At 39.5% G+C, this 23288-nt stretch overlaps 2 protein-coding genes across 3 annotated transcripts; both read left to right on the forward strand.

Annotated features, from left to right (window-relative positions):
- The first annotated feature begins 1236 nt into the window (after positions 1–1236).
- Positions 1237–13537, forward strand: gon4la (gon-4 like a). Of its 2 annotated transcripts, none has more exons than XM_060865580.1 (28): positions 1237–1937; positions 2493–2552; positions 2654–2856; positions 2934–3008; positions 3109–3159; positions 3430–3480; positions 3567–3662; positions 3747–3869; positions 3963–4133; positions 4244–4460; positions 4578–4679; positions 4758–4798; positions 4893–5002; positions 5132–5324; positions 5988–6074; positions 6893–7061; positions 7344–7473; positions 8071–8218; positions 8452–8568; positions 8671–9918; positions 10038–10077; positions 10169–10272; positions 10393–10590; positions 10738–10881; positions 10957–11199; positions 11310–11458; positions 12016–12118; positions 12644–13537. In XM_060865580.1, the coding sequence occupies exons 1-28, from the start codon at positions 1745–1747 to the stop codon at positions 12758–12760; spliced, it is 4683 nt and encodes a 1560-aa protein (XP_060721563.1). In that variant the 5' UTR covers positions 1237–1744; the 3' UTR covers positions 12761–13537. The 2 variants fall into 2 exon arrangements, with proteins under 2 accessions (XP_060721563.1, XP_060721561.1); XM_060865578.1 differs by having other exon boundaries at positions 1239–1937; positions 2490–2552.
- A 98-nt stretch (positions 13538–13635) lies between these two features.
- Positions 13636–21125, forward strand: pdia8 (protein disulfide isomerase family A, member 8). The gene is made up of 13 exons (XM_060865581.1): positions 13636–13942; positions 15448–15526; positions 15821–15938; positions 16329–16436; positions 16834–16963; positions 17416–17529; positions 17675–17800; positions 17896–18078; positions 18545–18653; positions 19198–19326; positions 19452–19531; positions 19605–19662; positions 19992–21125. Exons 1-13 carry the CDS (start codon positions 13779–13781, stop codon positions 20079–20081), a joined length of 1488 nt encoding a protein of 495 aa, XP_060721564.1. The 5' UTR covers positions 13636–13778; the 3' UTR covers positions 20082–21125.
- The last annotated feature ends 2163 nt before the right edge of the window (positions 21126–23288 follow it).

The raw sequence follows: 23288 nt of genomic DNA on the forward strand, positions 1-23288 counted from the left end.
CTCATATTCTTGATCTCATTCCAGATTTATTACTTCTTCACAGTTATATGAAGCTCCACTCTTTTCTTCTGGGAAGCTTTCCACTAGATTTTGGAGTGTGGCTACAAGAGCAGTCAAGTACAAGTTCCAGTTCATCCCAAAGGTGTTCAGTGGGGTTGAGTCAGAATCAGCGCTCTGTGCAGGACTCTCTAGTTCATAGGTCACTAACAGGCGGACCGCGGTCTGGGTCCGGACCCAGAAGCTGTCCAATACGGACCCTGACCCACGGCCAAAACAAAAGGTTATGATTTAAAACTTGATGAAGCGCTTCTATTTTTTTCTAGCACAGCTTTTGCAATCTTTACGGTAAAGGTAGTGGAAACGCACAGACCAATTGCATGCGAATTAAGCCATCCCACTCAGTGATACCACTCAGCCAATCAAGTCTGTGCATTACTGAAGTAAACACTGCGACTCAACAGCGCAAGACGGAGAAAGGGAGAGAAACAGACGAGTGAGACGGAGAAAGAAAGAATAAAGAACAAATGGCGCTCTCCAAAAAAAGAAAAGTGGACAGCGAAAACATTTACTCCAGATTATACAGACTCATTTCTGTTCACACTTCACACTAAACCAGTGTGTCTCATATGTACAGAAACCGTGGCACTTATTAAAAGTGGCAACGTGAAACGCCATTATGAGACAAAACATAAAGGTTTTGAACAAACATATCCACTTAAATCTGGACAGCGTCCTTGAGACAGCGACTTCTGAGGGAAGTAGCCCTATACATCCTGACCATGTTTGAGGCAGCTTTCTCTACAATGAACATTTGCTTCAAGAAATTTTCTCTTACTGGACCTCTTTCAATTTTAGTTGAATACCTCTGCTCTAGTTCTTCTAACATTAACCTCCACACCGTGTCTTCATGGAGCTCAGGGGCTTTGTGCACAGGGACATCGTTGTGCTGGAACAGTGTTTGGGTCTATTAGTTCCAGCTAAGATAAATTTGAGCAGAGACATTTTGAGATATATTCGTTTGTATACTTCTGCCAATAATGTGTATGATTAAGTATGACTAACAGTAACAAAATTGTTGTGTCAACTAATCATCTAGTTATATATTTATTTATGAAAAAAATATATTGATCTAATATTTACATATAAACATAAGGGAAATCTTGTGTTATTTCAACATGAGTAATTTAAATTGTTGATTTATTTTAAAAAAAAATCCCCATTTCTAGACTTTTAAGGTTAGCAGGAGCTTTTATTTTGACGCTGTAAACCGGATGTAACTTTTTTGTATTATCGTCCCTTCCACCAGTGTAGGACAAGTGGCGCGTATAATGAAAGTGTTAGGAATAAATACTGGTTTAGTAAGTAGCTTATTTTCAGTGGGGAAAATTGTACGTTTAAGCACAAAAATATATTTTACTTCCAGAGAAAAGAAGGATATGAAATGTTACGTGTTAAACGTGTATTTAAATAAAGCCGACTGTGAATAGTAAAGCTAGCTAATGTTTATGTTAGCGGCTAAGCTAATGTTTGTTAGCGTGTAAGCTAATGTTTATGTTAGCGGCTAAGCTAAGTGTGTGTGAAGCTTGTTTATTCCTTTAACAGAGAAAATGTTTATTATTTGTTATTATTTACAGTCAGGGTTGGTTTAGAGAGAGAAAAACGAGGTGTATGGAGGTCTAACTGAGCTATAAAGAGCTCATAACATGGAGTTGAAGCTAAATGGAGATTTCTAGTTGAAGCAGACATGAATCCTTCAGTCAGGCGAAAACTCACTGATAACAAACCTGGATTTTCCCGAGACAATAGCAGCAAAGGGGAAGAGAATGAAGGTAAACAGGGAACATCGAGTGTTTCTCTTCATTCATCTTCATCCAGAGAAGAAGAGCCAAGTCGTGCAAACAGCACAGAGTCGTCGATACGGGCAGGAAGGAGTAAAGGTACTAACACGAACATACAGTGGATTCTGAAGATAAATATGTAAAGTATAGATAAATCACATCATAAATGACATCAGCGTAGTATACAGGTTCCTTTAGAGACCTGCTATACACTGACAGTGTTGAAGAGGAAGAAATGTTGGACTGCTGAGGTTGGTGTACCTAATAAAGTGGCCAGATATACACAATGTATTAAACCCTTTAGTACTGCTGTTTCTGATACACTCATGTCACCAGCCTGTCTGTCTGTCTGTCTCTCGCTCGCTCTCTCTCTCTCTCTCTCTCTCTCTCTCTCTCTCTCTCTCTCTCTCGCTCACACACACACACACACACTGTCTGACTGTTTATCACTGGCTGTCTCTCTCTCTCTCTCTCTCTCTCTCTCTCTCTCTCTCTCTCTCTCTATTCACAATACAAACAATTTTAAAATAACAGCCAGCCCTAGTAGATATGCTACAGACAGTGTGTGTGTTTGTGTGTGTGTGTGTGTGTGTGAGAGTCATGTTTATGCTACCATGAATTCTTACAAATCATGAACTCTTTAACGTTTAGCAGAAGCAAAACGTGACTTATCGTCAGATGATGATGCAGAGAAGACTCTTATCATCACAGTCGGTAGGTAATTATACAGACGTGGGGCTTTATTAACAGTCATTGCCTAAGTTTAATGTAAATTTCCATTATAAAGAAATGAAAGGTTTTAATTTTCCTCATAGGTAGCGAGCAGAGCTGCTCTCGGCAAAGTGGGAAAGCCAAAGGAGGTGTGAAGAGGAAACGAGAGATGAGCGAAACGGGGCTCCAGCAGGAGGAGAATGAACTCCAGCCGGAGGTGGAGATTGACCAAGAGCTGGACAGGGAGCTGGAGAACAAGTCACGTCAACATAACCTGACCTCAGCTAACGTGCGCAGTATTATACACGTGAGTGTGAAGCTATTCATATCAATTCTTATCTTTTATTTATGGAGATCTATGATTTGACGTCTTCACCCCCGCAGGAGGTGATTACCAACGAACATGTCGTGGCAATGATGAAAGCCGCCATCAACGAGACCGAACCCGTTCCTGTGTTTGTGAGTATCTGTGGCTCAGGGACTGTATCAATGCTCTATACGGGTTTGGGATTGGACCTAATCACTGCTCGTGTCTGTTTCTTTTGCCTGACTCTCCCAGGAGCCTAAGATGACTCGCTCTAAGCTGAAGGAGGTTGTGGAGAAAGGAGTGGTGCGTTTGCCATTTTGTCTCCTTTAAAATCATTTTTATTTGTCAGTTGTGTATTTTGATGCTGCATGTGTATCAGAGGCAGAAAGATGGTTTATTACAATCCATCAGAAATGGATAATTATTTAGTTACTCTAAATGTGTCACAAAGCTTTTTATTAAAGGTGCAGTTTGTAATGTTATTTGTGTGATTAATTAACCTAAAATCTCTTTTTGTGTGCGATATAAGGAAATTTATCCTATAGCGTGTTTCATTATCATTTTCTCTTGTAGGTTATTCCTACTTGGAACATTTCGCCGATCAAGAAGCCAAGCAAATTACAGGTAACTAAACAACAAGCAAAATCAAAATCTCTTCAGTACGACGTTGATGAAAGGATGTTTAAGCTAATGTCAGATTTGTTTTGAAGGGCCCACAGTTTGTGGACATTCCTTTAGAGGAGGAGGATTCGTCTGATGAAGAGTACCACCCTGATGAAGAGGACGAGGATGAGACAGCCGAGGATGTAAGACAGAATTATCGTTTATATTCGTAAACACGTCTAATTTATCAAAATGTATCAAACTGAGGAGGTGTGTGTGTGTTGTAGACACTTCTGGAAAGTGATTTGGAGAGTACAGCATCATCACCACGCGGCAGTCGACTAAACCTTAACAGATCCTACAGCGAACGTGATGTGGAAAACAGCTGCAGCCCCAGACAGATAGCACATGTGCGCGCACACACACACACACACACACACACACACACACACATACAGTGAAAGATTTGTTTATTTTATACACAGTGCAATATTTCCACCCAGAGCTCCCGCAGGTCACAGCATGTGCGGGTGGCGGTTGTACCCATGGGCCCACCTCCACCTCCTCAGGGCCCGGAGCCTCCACGACCCCAGACTGATTGCAGCTTCATGGAGAAACTTTACGCTGTGGATGAGGAGCTGGCGATCGGTTCTGACTGCATGGACTCTTACCAGGTAGGTCTGATACACACACTGGGATTTAGTATGGGCTGAAATTTCTTTGAGGTTTTATGCATCTCTGTCTTTTTCATTACCCCTCTCTCTCACTCTCTCTCACCCCTCAGACACTTGCCAGTACTGGAGTAGAAGGTGAAGAGAGCCTAATGGCCTTCCGTACTCGTTCCAAACGGCCACTGAGAGACGTGCCTCTGGGTCGTTTAGAGGCGGAGCTTCGAGCTCCCGACATCACCCCGGATATGTACGAGTTTGGCCTCGCCCCTGAGGACAGAGAGTGGACACAGTGGCTGCAGGGCCTCATGAACTCAGACGTAGAGAACGAAGGTGTGCACTCACATTTAGATCGGTTTTAAGTCTGTCTAATCTGTATAATAATGTCAATAATGTAGTGATGGCATTAGTGACTGTACATTATAACCTTCTCTGATCGTCTCTTATTAGAGGAGGGTGATGACGAAGATGATCCAGAGTATAACTTCCTGGCTGAAATCGACGAACCCGATGTGGAAGATTACCGCAACGACAAGGCAGTGCGCATTACCAGTGAGTAACTTTCACAGAGAAAAATAACTTTTCTGTGTACTGTTTATCTTATTTCCTCATTTCTCTTCTTTATTCCAGAGAAAGAAGTGAATGATCTGATGGAGGAGCTGTTTGACACTGTGAGACATGATTCATCACTAGTTTTGTATTCTCAGTTTGTCCTTGTCTTCTTAATTGACACTACGGTTCTTCGTTTTTTTTCTTTTAATACAGTTTCAGGACGAATTAGGGGGTCAGGATGATGAAGGCCATGAGGAGGAGGAGGAAAAGGAGGAAGAAGACAATCTCCAGCAAGAGCCACCCAGTATTCTCGAAACAACTCAGTAAGACTTTCCAAAGACCCTCAGGATATATGCATGAAATATACCATCATGACGGTATGTGATGGTTAATAATAACAGTTAATGTGCGTTGGTGTGTGTGCATGCTCGTGTGTGTGTGTGCGTGTGGAGGTATGAGGACCCATTGGCAGACATTCTGAACCAGCGCTACAGCACAGTAAAGGAGCAGTTGGATGCTATCCGCAATCGAAAGGCTCTGTTGGAGATTAAAGGAGTGTCGGTTCCCCTCAAACGCTCCTCCTGCCCCACCTCATTGTATCTAAGCCCCACGCAGAAGCTCTGCCTCCAGCAGCACATACAACAGGTCAGCAAATATAGATTTTGCTTATAAAACCTTTCGAGCACACGGACAGATCAGTACGCATTTAACCATACGAGACTACATCAGATTTACATTTACATCATTTAGCAGACGCTCTTATCCAGAGCTACTTACATTTTTTCATCTCATTTTTATACAACTGAACAACTGAGGGTTAAGGGCCTTGCTCAGGGGCCCAGCAGTGGCAGCCTGGTGGAAGTGGGAATCGAACTCACAACCTTCTGATTGGTAGCCCGGCACCTTAACCACTAGGCTACCACATGCCCCACATCAGATCACCATTACATAAGTCTGTCATTAATGAAATAGTTACTGTTAACACCTCAGGTTAATATTTTAATACCAGCATGTCTCAATGTTTCATTCCTTTTATACAATATCGATATGGACTAAAATACCACCCCTCATACTGTTGTGTTGAGGATCATCCATGAAAATCGAGTTAATAAGTTAACAGCTATAAACAGTAATTTCCTCACCAGCTTCTACTATTTGTCTTTCTCTTGAAGTTAAAAAGACAGCAGCAACAACAGAAAAAAGGCCTCACCAGGAAGCACCACGGAACAGCTTTACTTCATTGTTTAAAGTCTGGAAGCTGTACATGTATGAGAGTCTCTAAAGCTGTATATAACTTGTGTGTTTCAGCACGTGCAGCTCCTGACGCAGGTCAACATGCTGAGCAGGTCAGTGGAAGCTCTTCAGACTGAGGCCTGCACAGCTCGACAGTTCCTGGTGAGACTCTTTCACCAAAGAGCCGTTGTCTCAATTAACACGCAAATTAACTCTCAATAAACTCCGGTATAATTTTACTCCAGTGATGTCGACACCGTGGGGGAAATGATATGGGGTGAAACCGCTATTGAGCAAATCAGATATTAGCTGACATTACACTAGGTGTTCTTACAGCATTAATCACTTACCCTTAAAATAAATCCTGTGGTTATTTGCTGTGTGAACAAATATTAATTCCTAATTTTATATGTAATATATTGCATAAAATCAGCTCATAGTAAATAGGCTACCGCTAACACTGCAACTGTTCGCTTATGTTTAGTTGAAATAGCTTTGGTAGTCTGCTTGTTTTAGCTAATCGCATTATGCAACACTTGATACATGAATGAAACAATACTAAAATCATTGGTTGAAGAAGTTTAACTAAATAACTAACTAACTAACTAAATAGCTTGACTATTAGCTTGAGTTTATTCTTTCTCTCTCCCTCTTCCTCCCTCTCTCTCTTTCCCCCTCTCCCCCCTTCTCTCTCTCTCTCTCTCTCTCTCTCTCCCCCTCTCTCCCTCCCTCTCTCTCCCTCTTCCTCTCGTTCTCTCCCTCTCTCTCTCTCTCTCTCTCTCTTTCCCCCTTCCCCTTCCCACTCTCCCCCTCTCCCTCTTCCTCTCGCTTGCTCTTTCTCTCTCTCTCTCTCTCCCCCTCTACCTCTCTCTCTTTTTCTCTCTCTCTCTCTCCCTCCCCCTCTCCCTCTCTCTTTCTCTCTCTCTCTCTCTCTCCCCCCTCTCCCTCTCGCTTTCATTCACTCTTTCACTCATTCACAGTCAGAGCTGCAGTTCTTTGCAGAACAAGCAGAACAGGCACATCGGGTCCTGGATCCTGGATTCGTCAGCATCTTCAGAGTCTGTAACCTGCAGCCTGCTGTGTCTCTCCTCGAGGAACTGGATCAGTCTCCTAAATCTGACACTCATCAACCTTACCCCGTGTTCCAAGGTGAATAAAGCAAGCCATTTATTCAGAAAGGCGTCTAATATGAACACCAGAATTACAAGGTTCTTGGGAACAAAGCAATGTCACTACGACTCAAAGTACAGAAGACCGAATACAGTTCCTTTTCTTAGCTGTTGTTTTAGCAACACTAATGTATTAGGATAAGTGCATTAAGCCCTTTCTTCTGTTAGAGCTGTTGTAGGAAATTAATCACCTCCTGTGAAACATTAAACACAGCACTCTTGTGTTCTAGTTGTTTATGATGGTTTATATGATGTCTTACAGGGTCCCTGATTTCGGCTGATTTGGCCTGGTTGATGGTGACGCGGCCAGTGTTTCTCTACCCACAACTACTTCCTGTGGTCAGACTACGCCGGTTTAGTCAGAAAGGGCCTTTTACATCTGCAGAAAACTGGTAGCACTTACATCTTATAAAACACTCCTTTATGATGTCTTTCTTTATACAGCAGCTCATGATCATCTCTATACAGCCGTTCAGTTCATGATCATCTCTATACAGCAGTTCAGTTCATGATCATCTCTATACAGCAGTTCAGTTCATGATCATCTCTATACAGCAGTTCAGTTCATGATCATCTCTATACAGCAGTTCAGTTCATGATCATCTCTATACAGCAGTTCAGTTCATGATCATCTCTATACAGCAGTTCAGTTCATGATCATCTCTATACAGCAGTTCAGTTCATGATCATCTCTATACAGCAGTTCAGTTCATGATCATCTCTATACAGCAGTTCAGTTCATGATCATCTCTATACAGCAGTTCAGTTCATGATCATCTCTATACAGCAGTTCAGTTCATGATCATCTCTATACAGCAGTTCATGATCATCTCTATACAGCAGTTCAGTTCATGATCATCTCTATACAGCAGTTCATGATCATCTCTATACAGCAGTTCAGTTCATGATCATCTCTATACAGCAGTTCAGTTCATGATCATCTCTATACAGCTTGTATGTGACATTCTCTTTCTGTACATTTTTGTTAGTCTGGTGGTTTTAGGACATCAGCACCTAAAGGGCACCGTGAATCCTTTCAGGCTGACCTGTCAGTACCTGCTTGCATCAAGAAATGTCATCTGCCTGAGAATATTCATTCGCTCAGCATGTCGTAAACAACGTCCCAACTTCGTAAAGGTGAACGAAGACACAATCGTCTACGGCAGTGAAACAGTCTCATCTACATTATAACAACCATGCTCCTCTCTCTCTCTCTTTCTCTCTCTCTTTCTCTCTTTCTCTATATCTCTCTCCATCTCCCCCCTCTCCCTCCCTGCTGCCATCTCTCTCTCTCTCTCTCTCTCTCTCTCTCTCTCTCTCTCTCTCTCTCTCTCTCTCTCTCTCTGTCTCTCTCTGCGTGTTTATTTCAGAGATACTTTCTAGAAGGAAAATGTCCCCCTATGCCTTTGGCCTGTGAGAAAGTTTGTCCCGGTGATCAGCGTCCCCCAGTGGAAAGAGAGACACACCTCATGCCTCGCTGGCTTTCGGTAACAACTTTCTCTCTTGTTATTACTAGACTAGTATTTTTCATGACATTTTGTAAAACTTTCTATTTATTTCTTTTTTTTCAAGTCACGTTTTCATTACAGAAAAACCTTAAACTAATCCATGAAGAAGTGCGAAAATACAATCTTCAGCTCTCCAATACTGAACATGTCAATCCTGAGGAAGACACTGCCTCGAAAGATGAGTCATCCTGTCCATCCTACAGCTTTCCCCCGGGTACCCGCTACCCTCCCAGCCTGCCCGATTCCCTCGCCCGCACTCTTAAACACCATTTTCCAGTTCCTAAATCCTCTAGAAAAAAGAAATCACGCTCACGCACTACAAACCAATCCAAAACACCGCCTTCGATGAAAGATCTGGAGAAAGCTCTGAGCCGTCTACCACCTCTTCTGCCAAAGTTTGCTAACCAGAATGTTGAGCCTGATCAAAATGTTAACTCTGTTTCTAAAAAGCAAAAAATTAAATGTAGAACTAAATCCACTCAAAGTGCTGGGAAGACTAGAAACTCGAAAAATTCATCAAAACGAAACCAAGGAAAGTTTGCTGTAATTTTACCCACCACTCCGGTTACTTCCAGTGGAAAAACCCAGATATCAGTGCCACCTGCTGGTACAGTAGGTCAGGGAAACGTCATCATGGCTTTAACTTCCGCACTCGTATGCCCTACCCAGAGTGCTACGCTAGTGGTCCAGACGACGTCATCCTTCACCCCGTTGGTTAAAGAGCACATGAATCAGTGCTGTGGCACGTTACTCAAGCTGAGCATGGGACAAAGCCCCAATCTAAACCCTCTATCTGTATCTTCTCAATATTTTCTACTGCCTCCAGGCTGCGTAGTTACAAACAGCCTAAACGTGAACCCGGATCACAGCAGGAAATCCAGTGCAGCTCAGGAATCAGGGCTGAAAGACCTTGACAGACCTTTAGAGAACTTTCCAGAAAGCACAACGGTTTCTCAAGCTAGCGTCACTGAAGGTAACACCGTCCAGGTAAACAACATAACGGAGACGACAGTTCATGAGGAGGAACTTGAGTACGGAGACGACGACTTTAGAGAGCGATTCCTCACCTTGTCGGAGTCTTCTGGAAGCCCAGCAGCTAGTTTGTCTGGGGACGACGATGGCATGGAGACAGTGGATGATGTAGAGGAACACAGGCAAAGAGCATCACCGTCATCGACGACTGCGCAGCAGAATGAGCAGCCATGCTGGACCGAAGAAGAGAACGGCGAGAGGGAAGATGCAGGGATGCAGGAGGAGAAGTCACAAAGCCCGGACAACATCACATCATCTGCTTCTGTAACAGAAGAACTGACTTTGCCAGAGATTCAGGTGAACTCCGTTGTTGTTCTAGCGTCTCATTTGTAGAGCCATTCATTTAAGAGCTTGATATGCTTGGTAGCTCATAACAACATGGGCCTAAAAAAAATGTGTATTTCTGATTTGTAAAGGAGATGATGGAGAAAAGCTTGGAAGAAACGCCAGCTACAGGTTGTCCCTGAATAATACATTTTATTTTCCGGTTTATGTGACCGAAGTTTACATTTTTAACTCCCGACTTATCACTTGGTATTCCACTCAGGAGAAGGCATCCAGGAGTCAGAGCTTCTCCACAGAGATTTGTCTGATGAGGATCCTCTGAGAGAAGTTAAAGACATCGCCTTTGCACAAGCTTATTTAGAGAAGGTGTGTCGGGTTAAGAAGAAGACAAGGCATGACGATAGCAGTGTCAGAATGTTGCTTTACATTTTCTTTTAGAACTATAATTATGTACGTGAGGTGCATGTTTTATTGTACTTTGTGTAGGTGTGTGAGGCTCTGCAGGAGCTGCCGGGGAAGGTGGAGGAGTTCCTGTGCATTCTGTACGAGTTTCAGAGTAACCCCAATGGCATTAAGGCTGTGGATCTCTTCACGAGACTCCAGCCTGTACTGAGCAACTGTCCTGAGCTGCTCCGTGACTTTGCTGCCTTCCTGCACCCAGAACAAGCACAGGAGTGTGGCCTGGTGAGAGAAAACTAAGCATGGTAGAGCAGCATTGTAGTATCGGTGCCTCTTAAATCAATAGATTACTCTGAATGGAGCTGATCAGCTGAGACATATTTAGTGTCTGATGCTTGCTGCTTTAATTGCTTTTTATTTATTTATTTCTAGCTGGAGGAGCAGCAGGCGTTTGAAAGAAGTCGGAGGTTCCTGCGGAAGCTGGAGCGTAGTTTCGGAGAACACTCCATGCACTACAGGAGGGTGGTGCGCACTCTGCAGCAGGGGCTACCTAAAAGTCACAGAGGCTCAGAAGAGGTACTGTAACATCTGAATCCAGTGATAACAATTAACGTTAGAAAAACACTCATATTTAAATAATGTTTTCCTCAGATGAAGGCTCAGATAGCGATGCTCTTTCGTGACCACACCCACTTGCTCGAGGAGTACTGGGTGTTTTATGAGCAGCTCCACCCCACAATGCCGCAGCACATGTCTGATGATGAGGATGAGGATGAGGATGAAGAGGATGAGTTGGAGACTGACGGCATACCCAGTGCTCACACGGTACACAGTGTAGGGGAAAGCCAGCGACTCGAGAAGGCAGCATATGAAAAAAGTCAAAGCCACATTCAGGTAATGGACTTATCATTAGAAAACCAAATGAAAATCAATTTGTTTGTTTGTTTTTTTAGTCATGTTTTGGCTAAGAGGAAATCGTGTGAGTTTTCTTCTTTCTGGCTCAGAGTACCCATGTACCAGAGAGCCTTAGTGCAGGAACAGAGATAACAGATGAGCAGAACGGAGACAAACACCACAAAGCTTCACAGAGTCCCGTCTGTGCCAAGAACAGTTTACGCACGCCAAGCGGAAAGAAAGTTGTGCTCTGGACAAGGTGAAATAAAAGCATATGAATAAAAGAAAATACAGTCATAACCTGTGTAGTATCTTAATACACTATGATGCAACATCACATATAAAAACAGCAACTGCTCTGGTGTGTGATTTTATCTTCTCCTGTTTACTGTGCTTGGTGAATTATGCAGAATCCAAGTATGGAATAAAACTCTTGGAGATGTGCTGTCATAGGAAAATATTCATCGTGGTGGACACAAACTGACTGAGTTACTGTTACTGCACCAAAGTTTTTACTGCATCTCATATTGTTGTGGTTTTAAAGCTTTACATCCAACTGTTATATAAAGCACTGACACTGGAGACACCGCAACTGTTAAAATAATGTCTATAACGTATTAGAACAAGCACAGTTATATAAACCTGTGATCTTAAGCCGACACCACTGCCAGAGCTGCTGCTATAAAACAGTAATAGTTAGAGAATTCCAAACTGCAGTTCATTCTAGATGTTAGTCGTCTACATAAACTTGGTTCTTCCATGAAGTACCTTTGTATTACGTGTAGATATAAACTTGGAGATTGTGTGTTTAAACAGGGAAGCAGATCGTGTGATACTCACCACATGTCAGCAAAGAAGAGCCTGTCAAAGCACCTTTACATCTATTGCTGCTCAGCTGGGTAATAAAACAGCCACGGAGGTCAGTGCTTTTATTTTAAAAACTCAACAGACAAGTAGATTAGAGTACATGATCTCAAAATATTATTATTATTATTATAATAAAATAATCTCTATTGTACATTTAACAGTCTATACCTATATTTTGTCTTATTCATAATTTAAATCTGAATTTATTTAAATTGAAATTAGGTATTTAAATATTTTCTTTTTCTTTAACCATTTTCTTTCAATAAAAAGGTTTTACTTTTTATTTGTTTGTTCTTGTTTTCTTTAAATATATATTTGCTTTTTGCTTTTTTTAGATATAGTTTGTTAACCTTTTTTTAAAATGCTTTTAAAATTTGAATTCAAAACTAAATAACATCCAAACGCATTACAAAAAAGCTAAATATAATCATTTTTGGGATTTATTTTATATTTCTGTAACTGTTCTAATGACTTTTCTCAGTGCATGGCTGTTAATTTTGTTAAAGAAAAAACCATCATTAGGTTTTATTTGTCATCTTCAGGCTGAATCTCATGTTTCTCCTGCTTTTAATCCTAGGTTGGTGCACGCTATCAGCACCTTATAAAACTGTTCCACAAATCCACAAATCATCATCACGGCAGCCACATGGACACCGAGGGCCAGTTCCACTCGAGTGAAGAGAAACCAGACTAGCGCATGTTTACAGTTCATATCAGATGTTCTGTTAATTTTGCATTCAGAATGCACAAAGCACCAACTCACAGCCTTTGAGTTGCACTTTTCCTCTTAAATAAACTTTTAGTCTGCTTAGTTGAAACCATTTGGGTATGTAGGCAGTTTAACATCAAGTTTTACGTTAAAAATACAGAATCACACTACGATTTTTATGATCAACTGGTACTACTGGTACTACTTGGTTTAAATGTGAAGAGAGGAACGTGCTGTCTGTGACTGAGATCCATGACAGCGGACCATCGAGAAGGTTTTGAAGGACAAAATGTTTCATCGTAGTAAGAGCACGATGGAGACGATGAGGGATGTCAATCCCAGGAACACTGGGCGTGACGTGAGAATACTCTCCGGATGGGACACTAGGCCGTCGCCGAGCGCACACACAGATGCACACACTTCTTTACATTTAGGTATAATTTACTATACCATTCCTTCCACCATCAGTTTTTGTTTGTTTCTTTGATTTTTTTAGATAAAGTGGTGTAATGATGGTTTAAGGTTGTAGCAAGAGTCAGCCGGTCTGATTCTAAATCCAAGAAACACAGAAACCTTTACCAGATTAACTGATCCTTATGATCACTATTAAATACAGAGTTCTTACACACTACTGACTGGAAAGACTGGAAAAATAAACTTTATCTACAAAGAAAATCGCATTTGGGAGATGTTCCTGTTACAGATGTGTTTTCATGTGATGTTTGATTCAGTGAAATGTGCCAATAAATGCCAATAAAACAATTGGATGGTTTTTGATTGACGGAGAATTGCGCCAATCGGTGTCTTACATCTCACACGTTTGTAGCACAAACGAACCAATCATCGTGCGCGCTGGGGGACGTTTCTTCTGTTTTGGTCCCGCCTCTCTCATGGAAACCCTTCCTGAAAGAGAGGGAGACAGGAACATAAATACAGCTCCGGTGGTCGTGTTTCCTGTTTCGTATCCATCTGTAATTTTATCCGTTGGAGTTAGTTGGCTCTCATGGCTGATTTTGTGTCTCGGATCTTATTATTTTGTGTTTTATCTGCTGTTGTTTGGAGCTCTGTTCTGGCCGGACGCAGTGATGTGATGGAGCTGAATGACTTGGATTTTGACTACATAGCAGACGAGCAGGAGACCATGCTGGTCAAGTTTTACGCTCCATGGTAAAAACATAAATAAATAAATAAATAAATAATGTTTTATTTTATATTTGTGACCTTTTTCTGCTTAGTAGCTAAAAATCAGACTTTGCTCAATTCCTGTGTTTTTGGTTAAGCAGGGAGCTGTCCATGGTACCTATAAAACTATAATATACACTAAACCATTTCCTTCTCAAATTTAGTTTAGGGTTCTGTTGAAGAGTTCAGACGTCTGTCAAGCTAGTTATTTCAGAAAACTAGACATGTGAACACATAATGAACGCTTTATCACGAGCATTCATGCAATTATCCAATCAACCGATCGTATTGCAGCAGAACATTACAAGAAATCATAACATGTAAGAGGTCAAGAGATTGTTCATAGTCAAACGTCAGAATAGGGAGAAATGTAAATCATGGTGGCGTTGAACATGTTGATTTAAAGGTGGGGTCTCCGTTGTTTGAAAGCCAATGTTGACATTTTAAATCACCAAAACAAACACGCCCCTAACCCAAATGGGTCCCACCCCTGTTTTGATAGCTCTGCCCCACACATACACCAGACAAGTATTATGGCGGAACCTGTTGGGGCAGCTGACCGAGGGGATATTTTTATCAATAAATGAACTCAATGAGTAATACTATGGTAATACAAATGTGTTTTTGTAGTACTGTGTGTTGTACCGTGAAAAGTTTAGCTCAGTTTCATGCGGAAGACGTTCAGTTCTCTCCAGCGCTGGAAAGCTGATCCTATATTAACAAGGGTCCTACTTCTTGCCTTATCGTAAGCCTTTCTTCGCTTTCTTTCTTTGTTTTTATCTTCCATGTCAATGTTAAAACCACTTTCTGTTAATGTCACACATGCACACTGAACACTCTCTCCGCTCATATTGGCAAGACACGCCCATTTCTGCTCATTAGCTACACGTTAGTTTTGTTTTTGTTTTGTTTTGCGGCCCAATGCAGTTTTCTGAAGCATTTCTCAAACAACGGAGACCCCACCTTTAAGTGTTTCAGAAATCTCGAGCTGATCTGAAGTCTATTATATGAGTTGGATAATCATTCTTTAAACCAACGATGAGCAGAACAGCATGTCAGAATGCACAATATGTCAAAATCTGAGATGGACACGCTACAACAGCAGAAGACCGCATTAGGCTCTGTTCCAATAAGACAAGAATATTAACCTGAGCAACTTAAACTGGGCAGTTGAAGAGCGGAAAAACATAAGAATGAGTACATTAATCAGTGATAATCTAACAGTAATCAGAGTTAAGATGTGATCTGCAGCTGCGTCACTATCAAATCTTCTGACCTTCAGATTTGAGAATTCAACAATTAAACCGTAAAAGCGCGCTTTCAAGTGGCATTCATGTTTTAGTTCTACCATTAGATGTGTTTCTGTTTATTTGTGTGCAGTTAGGCTTGAGCAGTTTTACACCTTGTAGGTGTTAATTTAACACTCTGAGACTTTCCTCCTCACTGGGGGATTTGACTGTTTATGATGATCCTCGTTTCCTTCGCTGCAGGTGTGGTCACTGTAAGAAACTCGCTCCTGAGTTTGAAGCCGCTGCTAAAAGACTTAAAGGCATCGTGACCTTAGCCAAGGTAAAGCTGTAAGAAAACAAGAATATGAAGGTTTTATAATTGTTGTTGTGTTTTGTTAGTGTTTTGGTTGTTCTCATAATACTTTATATCCAAAAAGGCTGTGCTTTGTTATTTCTTTTTTTTTTTAAGACTAAATTAATTTAATTTACTTTCATTGATGTAATTTTTTGTTCAACTGAACTTTAAAACCAGCATTGTATTCCTGGGCATCTGATTATAGCCTGATAGCCATCATTAGGATTTGTTTATGAAGCTCTATGTCTTATTATTGAGTGTTTTTTCTCTCTTTTACAGGTGGACTGTACGACAAACACAGAGGTCTGTGGGCGATTCGGGATCAATGGATATCCTACTCTTAAAATATTTAGGAACGGAGCAGAAACGTCCACATATGATGGTCCTCGTTCATCAGGTATGTTTTGTAGGTGGATGTAAGGGTGTGATTGTGATGAGAAATGAGTGATTGCAGTCTTTAACCATGAACTTTCGTGGTCTTTTTACAGACAGCCATCAGTTAACAGCAAGTTTGCTTTACAGACATTTAAAAATATGTTTAATTCTACAAAACACCAACCTGTTTTTAGCTAAAATGGCAAATGGAATTGATGGAAGAATTCTTCTTATAGCTTTAGAATTAAACTGCACCTTTTCAGTTTACACACCTATGAATGCTAAGTCGTTTAGTTTGGTGTCTATAGAACTTCAAAACTAAAAGGTTTTCTCTCCATCTGCTAGTCAGAAACGATACATTTTATGATTTTGTGAATACAGACTCTGAACTTTAAAATGTGTTTTGTAACAGATGGAATCGTGGACCACATGAAAAAGCAGGCGGGACCCGACTCAGTGCTGCTGCACAATGAAAAAGACCTGGAGGCCTTCATTAACCACATTGATGCTAGTGTAATCGGTGAGTGCGTGACTGCCGTGCCACAGGTGTATCCTTCATTGCTTTATGATCAGCCACTCTTTCTATTATGTTATCATTTCTATGGTAACCACTTACACAGGGGTTTGTATGACAAATGCTTCAATTAAACACATTTTAAATTATGTATAATTGGTGATACAGTGATGATTTCTTTTGAGGAGGTGTTTAATTATCAGTTTTTGAAGGGAAAGTATCAGCGCTTTGTAACGGTCAGAAGTAAAGTGTTAACTTTAACTTTTCCACCATGGCAGGTGACATTTTCTATCTGTTATAACACAAGTTATAACCGTAACGAACTTGTTTTTTGTAGATGTTTTACATCATTAAATGTAACTATAACAAGATTAATAAATGATCATGTCTTTTTTTTTTTCAGGAGTGTTCGAGAGCAGCGACAGTCCTCAGCTGGTGGAGTTTCTAAAAGGAGCCGGTCTGATGAGGGACAGCTTTCGCTTCGCTCACACCACCGACATGCAGCTCGGCCTCAAATACGATCTCGCGTCAGAGTAAGAGATGGATAGAGGCGAGAATTAGAACATATGTTCACTTAGAGCCCAAACAGACAGTGATTAATAGATTGAGGAAGATATTAAAAAGCCTAATGAACAGTATTAAGTAGAATATCACCCAGAATGTGTCTGAAATGATGTACTACACACTACGCACTACATAGGTTAAACACACAGAACGTGACGCTGCTATCTTAAGCAGAATACAGTGAGTTTTTAAAAGGCTGAAAATGAATAATTACAATAATTACAAAGCTAACACAAAACATGCTGCTACCACCACCATGCTTCACTAAGATGATGGTCTACTCAGAGTGATGAGCAGCATTTTCTGCTTTCTTTCAAATATAAATGAGGAAAAGTGGAAATGTTCAAGTGTGCTGATTAAGGCACTGTGATGTGAAGGTAGTACAAAATCTGCGATGTTTTTTACACCTATGTCTCTGTAGGGGTGTCCTGCTGTTCAGGCCTCCCAGGTTGGCCAGTAAGTTTGAGGATAGTGTGGTACAACACACAGGCCCGTTTTCCATCACTGGTTTACGCCGGTTCATCAGAGATAACATGTAAGCAGTTTCTCTCTCTTAATTTGGTTTGAGTTTTATCCATAAACGAAGGGTGAACAGTGCTAAAGCTCACTCTGTTGTCACTGTGTCTGTAGTGCTGGTGCTTAGTGAATGTCCTGATGTGTATGTCTGTACGATTCTGTAGTTATGGAATCTGCCCACATCTGACTAAAGAAAATAAAGATCAACTGAGGAAGAGAGACCTGCTGACGGCGTATTATGACCTTGATTATCTACGCAACCCCAAAGGCTCTAATTACTGGAGAAACAGGTGACAAGGTGTCTCTTATCAGAAAGCTATAAAAACAGATATGACGTATTTTGTAGAATTATAATCAATGAGCCTAAAGCTGATGTTTCTCTCAGAGTATTAAAGGTAGCATCTCAGTACAAGGATCACAGCCTGCACTTCTCTGTGGCGAACCGGCACGACTTTATTGATGAGCTTGAAGAAGAGTACGGTCTGGGTACAACGGAAGTGAGCGACATGCCGTTTATCACCATCAGGACTCGATTAGGACACAAATACACCATGCGTGAGGAGTTCACGTAAGTCCGGTACCGATAAAGTACCAATAAAGATCTAATGATTAGTCAATCAGAGCTCGTGTAGACCAAGAGTAAATTTCAGTGTGTTGCTTGATACCTATGCAGTAAAGGAAAGGTGTATGAATGAAATATGTGATGTGTTTAGTGATTCTGGTGCTGATTTGTCTCATGAGAATTTACACTGGAATTCAACAGATCCTTACAATCTCAGACATGAGGGCAAGCGAACATGTTTTGCTGTTATGTTTCTGATTGGCCGGCGTGGGTTCTTATTTACATATTATTCAGAATATTCAAATTACATTAATGTCGGTTTGCATTTTTGTTGCTGACGTCTTTTAGAAATATGCTTAACATCTGATTTCCTTTAGACTGAGGAATGAGGAATATTAATATATATTAATATATATATATAGGTTACTGGTTTGTTTTGTAAAAACTTAACTGTGACGTGATTCCTGTCCAGACGGGATGGAAAGTCTTTAGAAATGTTTCTGGAGGATTATTTTGCTGGGAGATTGAAGCGTTATGTCAAATCACAGCCTGTACCTGCTAACAACAATGGACCAGTCAAGGTGTGTATGTGCAGTTTATTGACCTGAGTTTCTGTATAGGTTTACAAAAAGAGGAATAATTGTTCATATTTTACATAATGACCAGTTGCATTTGGTGCAGCTGAGCAGTAACACAATAAAGTTTAGATGTTTATCTTAATATGTATTTTATTTTTAAAAAATGTAATCAAAATTTAATCAACTTTTTTTATTGTATGTATTTATTTGTTTGTTTATTTGTTTATTTGTTTGTTTGTTTGTTTTGCTCTTATTACGACTTCTTATTGGAAATCATCCTAAACATGACACATGCTTGTGCTTTTGTATTATTATGTCATAAAATGTCAGCCAATCAGGTTCCAGTATTCAAATACAGACCGGTTTAAAAGGGCAAATGGAGGAGTAAATAGTGTTTTTGCATATTTGTAGAATCAAGATTCATTGTTCAGTGTAAATGTGCATGAATGCTTCTGTAGATATTTTTTTTTCTCAAATCAGGTATTTGTGACTTAAAAAATCTTTTATTTTTTTTCTCTCTCTTGGACTTTGATGAGTTTGTATTCAGGTGGTCGTCGCAGACACCTTTGAGGAGATTGTGAATGATCCTGAGAAAGATGTACTGATTGAATTTTATGCTCCGTGGTGTGGCCACTGCAAGAAACTCGAACCCAAATATGAAGAACTTGGACAGGAGGTGAGCCGCCGTGCCATGAAACACTGCAGCATCAAACATACAGACAAACCGGTCAACACTGTTGTCTATATTTGATCAACACTGTTTCTGTTCTGTTGACTAATGTTTATTTTTTTCTTCTTCAGCTTTATAAAGATCCCAGCATTGTGATTGCTAAGATGGACGCCACTGCCAACGATGTCCCTCAAGGCTATGATGTAGAAGGGTGTGTAATCACAGCCATCACATCATCACTCGTTTTAACAAGTTTCCCTTTTAACATGTTGCTGCTTTTGCAGATTTCCCACGATATATTTCGTTCCTGCTTTGAGAAAAGACGAACCAAAACGTTATGAGGTAACGTTCAATAAAATCATGACTTTATATCTGCAAAGTCAATACACAGGGCTTAGTTCTTAATAAATGACTCGATGCCATTTGGAAAAAAAAAAAAGCTAGCTCTGTTTTTCTTGTGTGTATCATGTTCCCACTGATGATCCATGGGGTTGGATTAGCCTCTTTAATCTGAGTTTAGTATTGGATATAAAGCAAGTGTTATGACTAACATTATACCATTACACAATTATGGCCATAATTCCTTTAATACACGTATCTTAGCATAAGTATACAAGTGAAAAGTTTTTTGTGTGTGAATGTTTAGTTAACGTGCTTTATTTGGGTGCCAGGGGGGCCGTGAAGTCAAGGACTTCCTCACTTTCTTGAAACGGGAAGCGACCAACCCATTGGTGCTCAAGGGAGTGAAGGAAGAGTTGTGATCTATCCTGAATACAGAGGGAATGCTGGGAAATGTGGTTTGTTTTATCCGTCTCCTCCGTCTGGGTGTGTCGTAATGAAGGTCACTCGGGTCCTCCAGAGGTTCAGCCGTACACATCGGTTAAGAACGTGCAGAAACGATCTATAAGCTGCTGACGGTATAGATGGTGATAAGAGGAACATGAAAAGCAGCAAACTGTTGTATTTGGTGGTGGTGGTGGTCAGGGAAAATGTTTTTCTTTTCTTTTCTGAACTGAAATATTTATAATAGACTTCACATAAAGTCATAATGCACTTAAGTGGCATGCTGTTATAGGAAAATAATCAATGACTGATTCATAATCAATGAGTGGTACGATGTGGTCTGATTTTTACTTCATAATCAGTTAAAATATAGCAGCTAATTAGAACATTTATGCATCGTTTGACTGATTATGTATTTGTTTTCTTAAAGGTGATGTGTCCATGTTTATTATCATTATCATATCAAACATTTTATTTTTGTAATCTTTTTTTTTCCGGATGCTAATTTCAGCTTCAGCAACATCTGACAGATTTTCCCAGACTGCCACTCAAATACTTTATGAAATACAAATAAATCCTATATGAACCTGTACCTGGATGAAATTTTGGAGTTGCCTGAGACCTTACTCTGTTCCACTGAAGACTACTATTTCTCTTTATTTCCCTTTCCTTTCCTGTATCCTGCTGTATTTTGACCGCATTAATTCCCCTGTAGAGTCCCACATGTAGTCTGCACGTTTCGCCATCATGTAAATTTATTCATTTCTTTTTATAAAGTGCATTTCTCTGCGATACCTCTGATTAAATGAAGCCAAATTCATTATTTACTTCTGTCTTACTGTGTTGCTTTACCAATGCACTGTCAATGCACTGGGTGTTCGTTTCGACTTTAAAGTGCCATTTGTCAGATTAATGATTTCACACCTTCGAAGACAATATGATGTACATGTTAAGGCATGATCAATAAATACTCAGTTATATGAAAGTAATCTTTAAAGCTGTTAATACGGAGGTTAAAGCTCACAGTGTTTTGACTTGATGTGATAGTCATGTGGTATTCTTCAGTATTTTGAGATTTATTGGAGTGGGTCTAAGGGATACTAAACCAATAATCTACACACTGGTACTGAATAGAGGTGTGCATGTGGTATCTGATTCTTAGTATTTTCTCTTCAGTGCAATTGCTTTAGAAATTGAATTTTTACACAGTACAAATACTGTTGCATGACAGAAAATAAATAATAGAAAAAAATGCATGCAAACAAAAATAGATTATATACATAATGTTTAATGGTTATATATATAATATTTAGTTTATTATGTAAAAACTAGATCATGTTTAATTACAGCTCTAAAAGACTGTACTCTTCATCAGCGTCCACATGTAACCTACTACACAAAGTTGCCTTGTTGTCCTCAGACGTCTTGTCCTACCTCCATCTCACCCAGAGGGGGTCTTTATAAATCATTATAAAATAACAAGTTCATCTCTGTGTCTGTCTGACTCCTATCTTTATCTTCTTCATCCTCATCCTCAACAGCCTTTATTGTAATCATCATAACCTTCATTATCATCATCATCATCTTCAACACCATACTCTTCATCATAATCATCATGTTCATCATGAGCTTCAGTCTTGTACAGAAGGAAATCCTTTGGACTATTAAACAATTTTATAGAAAAAATATAATTTAACAGTTGAGTATTTCAGATAAGTGAGGTGTGTTCTATTCACTTTATCTTCTTTACTTAAGCAAAGACACGTGTAATATAACTGGCTTACTTAAATTACTTTTTTTCACCTTACTTATTTTATTAAGGCAAATTCAAGTATGTGTGTAAATAAAGGAGAAAAATGAACAGGTGAATTGAGCACAGCACACGTGAGCATCGTTAACTATTAGTAAATGGCTGCTGAGAACATGCTAACTAGCTAGTGAGATGTTGTCTAAGTTGAACAATTTAGCTGTCTATCCTATATATCACGTTTAATACGCACAATGAAGACAACAAGAATGCAAACTTCAATCACAAATAGTAACTGACGAATGCTGTTACACTTGATGGTCCAGATGGTTGGAGTTCTGGATGGTTGTTGGATGACCACCCGGTTCCATCAAGACTGAGACGTCAACAAGGAGGTGGTGGAGTGATGATTTGGGCTGGAATATTGGGAAGTGAAATGGTAGGTCCCTTTTTATTATTAAAATGATAAACCAAAGATAATTCATATTCAAATGTTAATTATATTGAAAATAAATAAATACTTTAGGTAAAATCAGATTTGTTGTATAATTTCTAAATAGTAAAAAAAAAAAATATCATTTTAAATAATCAAACAAAACTATTAATTCAATTTCAATTCAGTGCAATTTATTTGTTTAGCGCTTTGTACAATTCACTTTACAGAAGTGTAGAAACAGAAGAGAAAAAAGGAATAAATATAATAATAAGGAGGAAAAATAATAATAAAAATAAGTAAATATTTGCATACGTTTAAAGTTAATATATAACTGTAAATTTTTTATAACTTCTAATTATGTGTTAATTAGAATTATGTAATAAAAACTTAATATTATCATTTTTTTATGAAAATCTCTGAACAATCCTTAAAATGACAATTTATAAATAATAAAATGTGTTAATTTTTTTTATAAACAGCACATTCGAAATCCTATATTTAACAGTCGACTTGTGAATTGTCGGGCCGTATTGATTATTTTTTATCTTTTGTGAGGTTTAATTATTCTTTTTTTTTTTTTTTTTTTAATGCCAATTAAGATGAAACACGTGAGAAACCCAATGCGCACTGATAATAATGCTCTTATGCGCTTGGTAACTTTTATTAGTTATTAACCGCTAGAATTCTGCTTGTCCAAAGAAACCAAAGAAGTAATGCTACTAATATATTATTTGTATTTTTTAGTATTTTTTTTTTAATATCGAATCTGTATGTTTCCAGCTGTGGAAAAGAATGGAAATCACAGCAGTAATTTATTTATTTATTTATTTGTTTGTTTATTTATTTATTTATTTTTGCAATGTTTCAGAAGCTGCACTAAGATGACCGTGGGCTAAATGTCGCATAACAACCCTGCTATCACCTACTGATTGTTCCTATGTGTATAATCAGTAGAATTGAGACTAGACCCTTCTCACGATTCGATTTAAACTACGCATGCGC

Source organism: Tachysurus vachellii, chromosome 3, assembly GCF_030014155.1.
Source record: "Tachysurus vachellii isolate PV-2020 chromosome 3, HZAU_Pvac_v1, whole genome shotgun sequence".
In the NCBI taxonomy this organism is placed as follows: Eukaryota; Metazoa; Chordata; class Actinopteri; order Siluriformes; family Bagridae; genus Tachysurus; species Tachysurus vachellii.

Coding starts and splice junctions, on each gene's coding strand:
- pdia8 (XM_060865581.1), top strand. CDS start 13,779: ATGGCTGATTTTGTGTCTCGGATCTTATTATTTTGTGTTTTATCTGCT. Junction 15,939..16,328: donor TGATGGTCCTCGTTCATCAG/GTATGTTTTGTA, acceptor GTTTTGTAACAG/ATGGAATCGTGGACCACATG. Junction 18,654..19,197: donor ACAACAATGGACCAGTCAAG/GTGTGTATGTGC, acceptor GTTTGTATTCAG/GTGGTCGTCGCAGACACCTT.
- gon4la (XM_060865578.1), top strand. CDS start 1,745: ATGAATCCTTCAGTCAGGCGAAAACTCACTGATAACAAACCTGGATTT. Junction 3,481..3,566: donor AGAAGCCAAGCAAATTACAG/GTAACTAAACAA, acceptor TTTGTTTTGAAG/GGCCCACAGTTTGTGGACAT. Junction 8,219..8,451: donor AACGTCCCAACTTCGTAAAG/GTGAACGAAGAC, acceptor TGTTTATTTCAG/AGATACTTTCTAGAAGGAAA.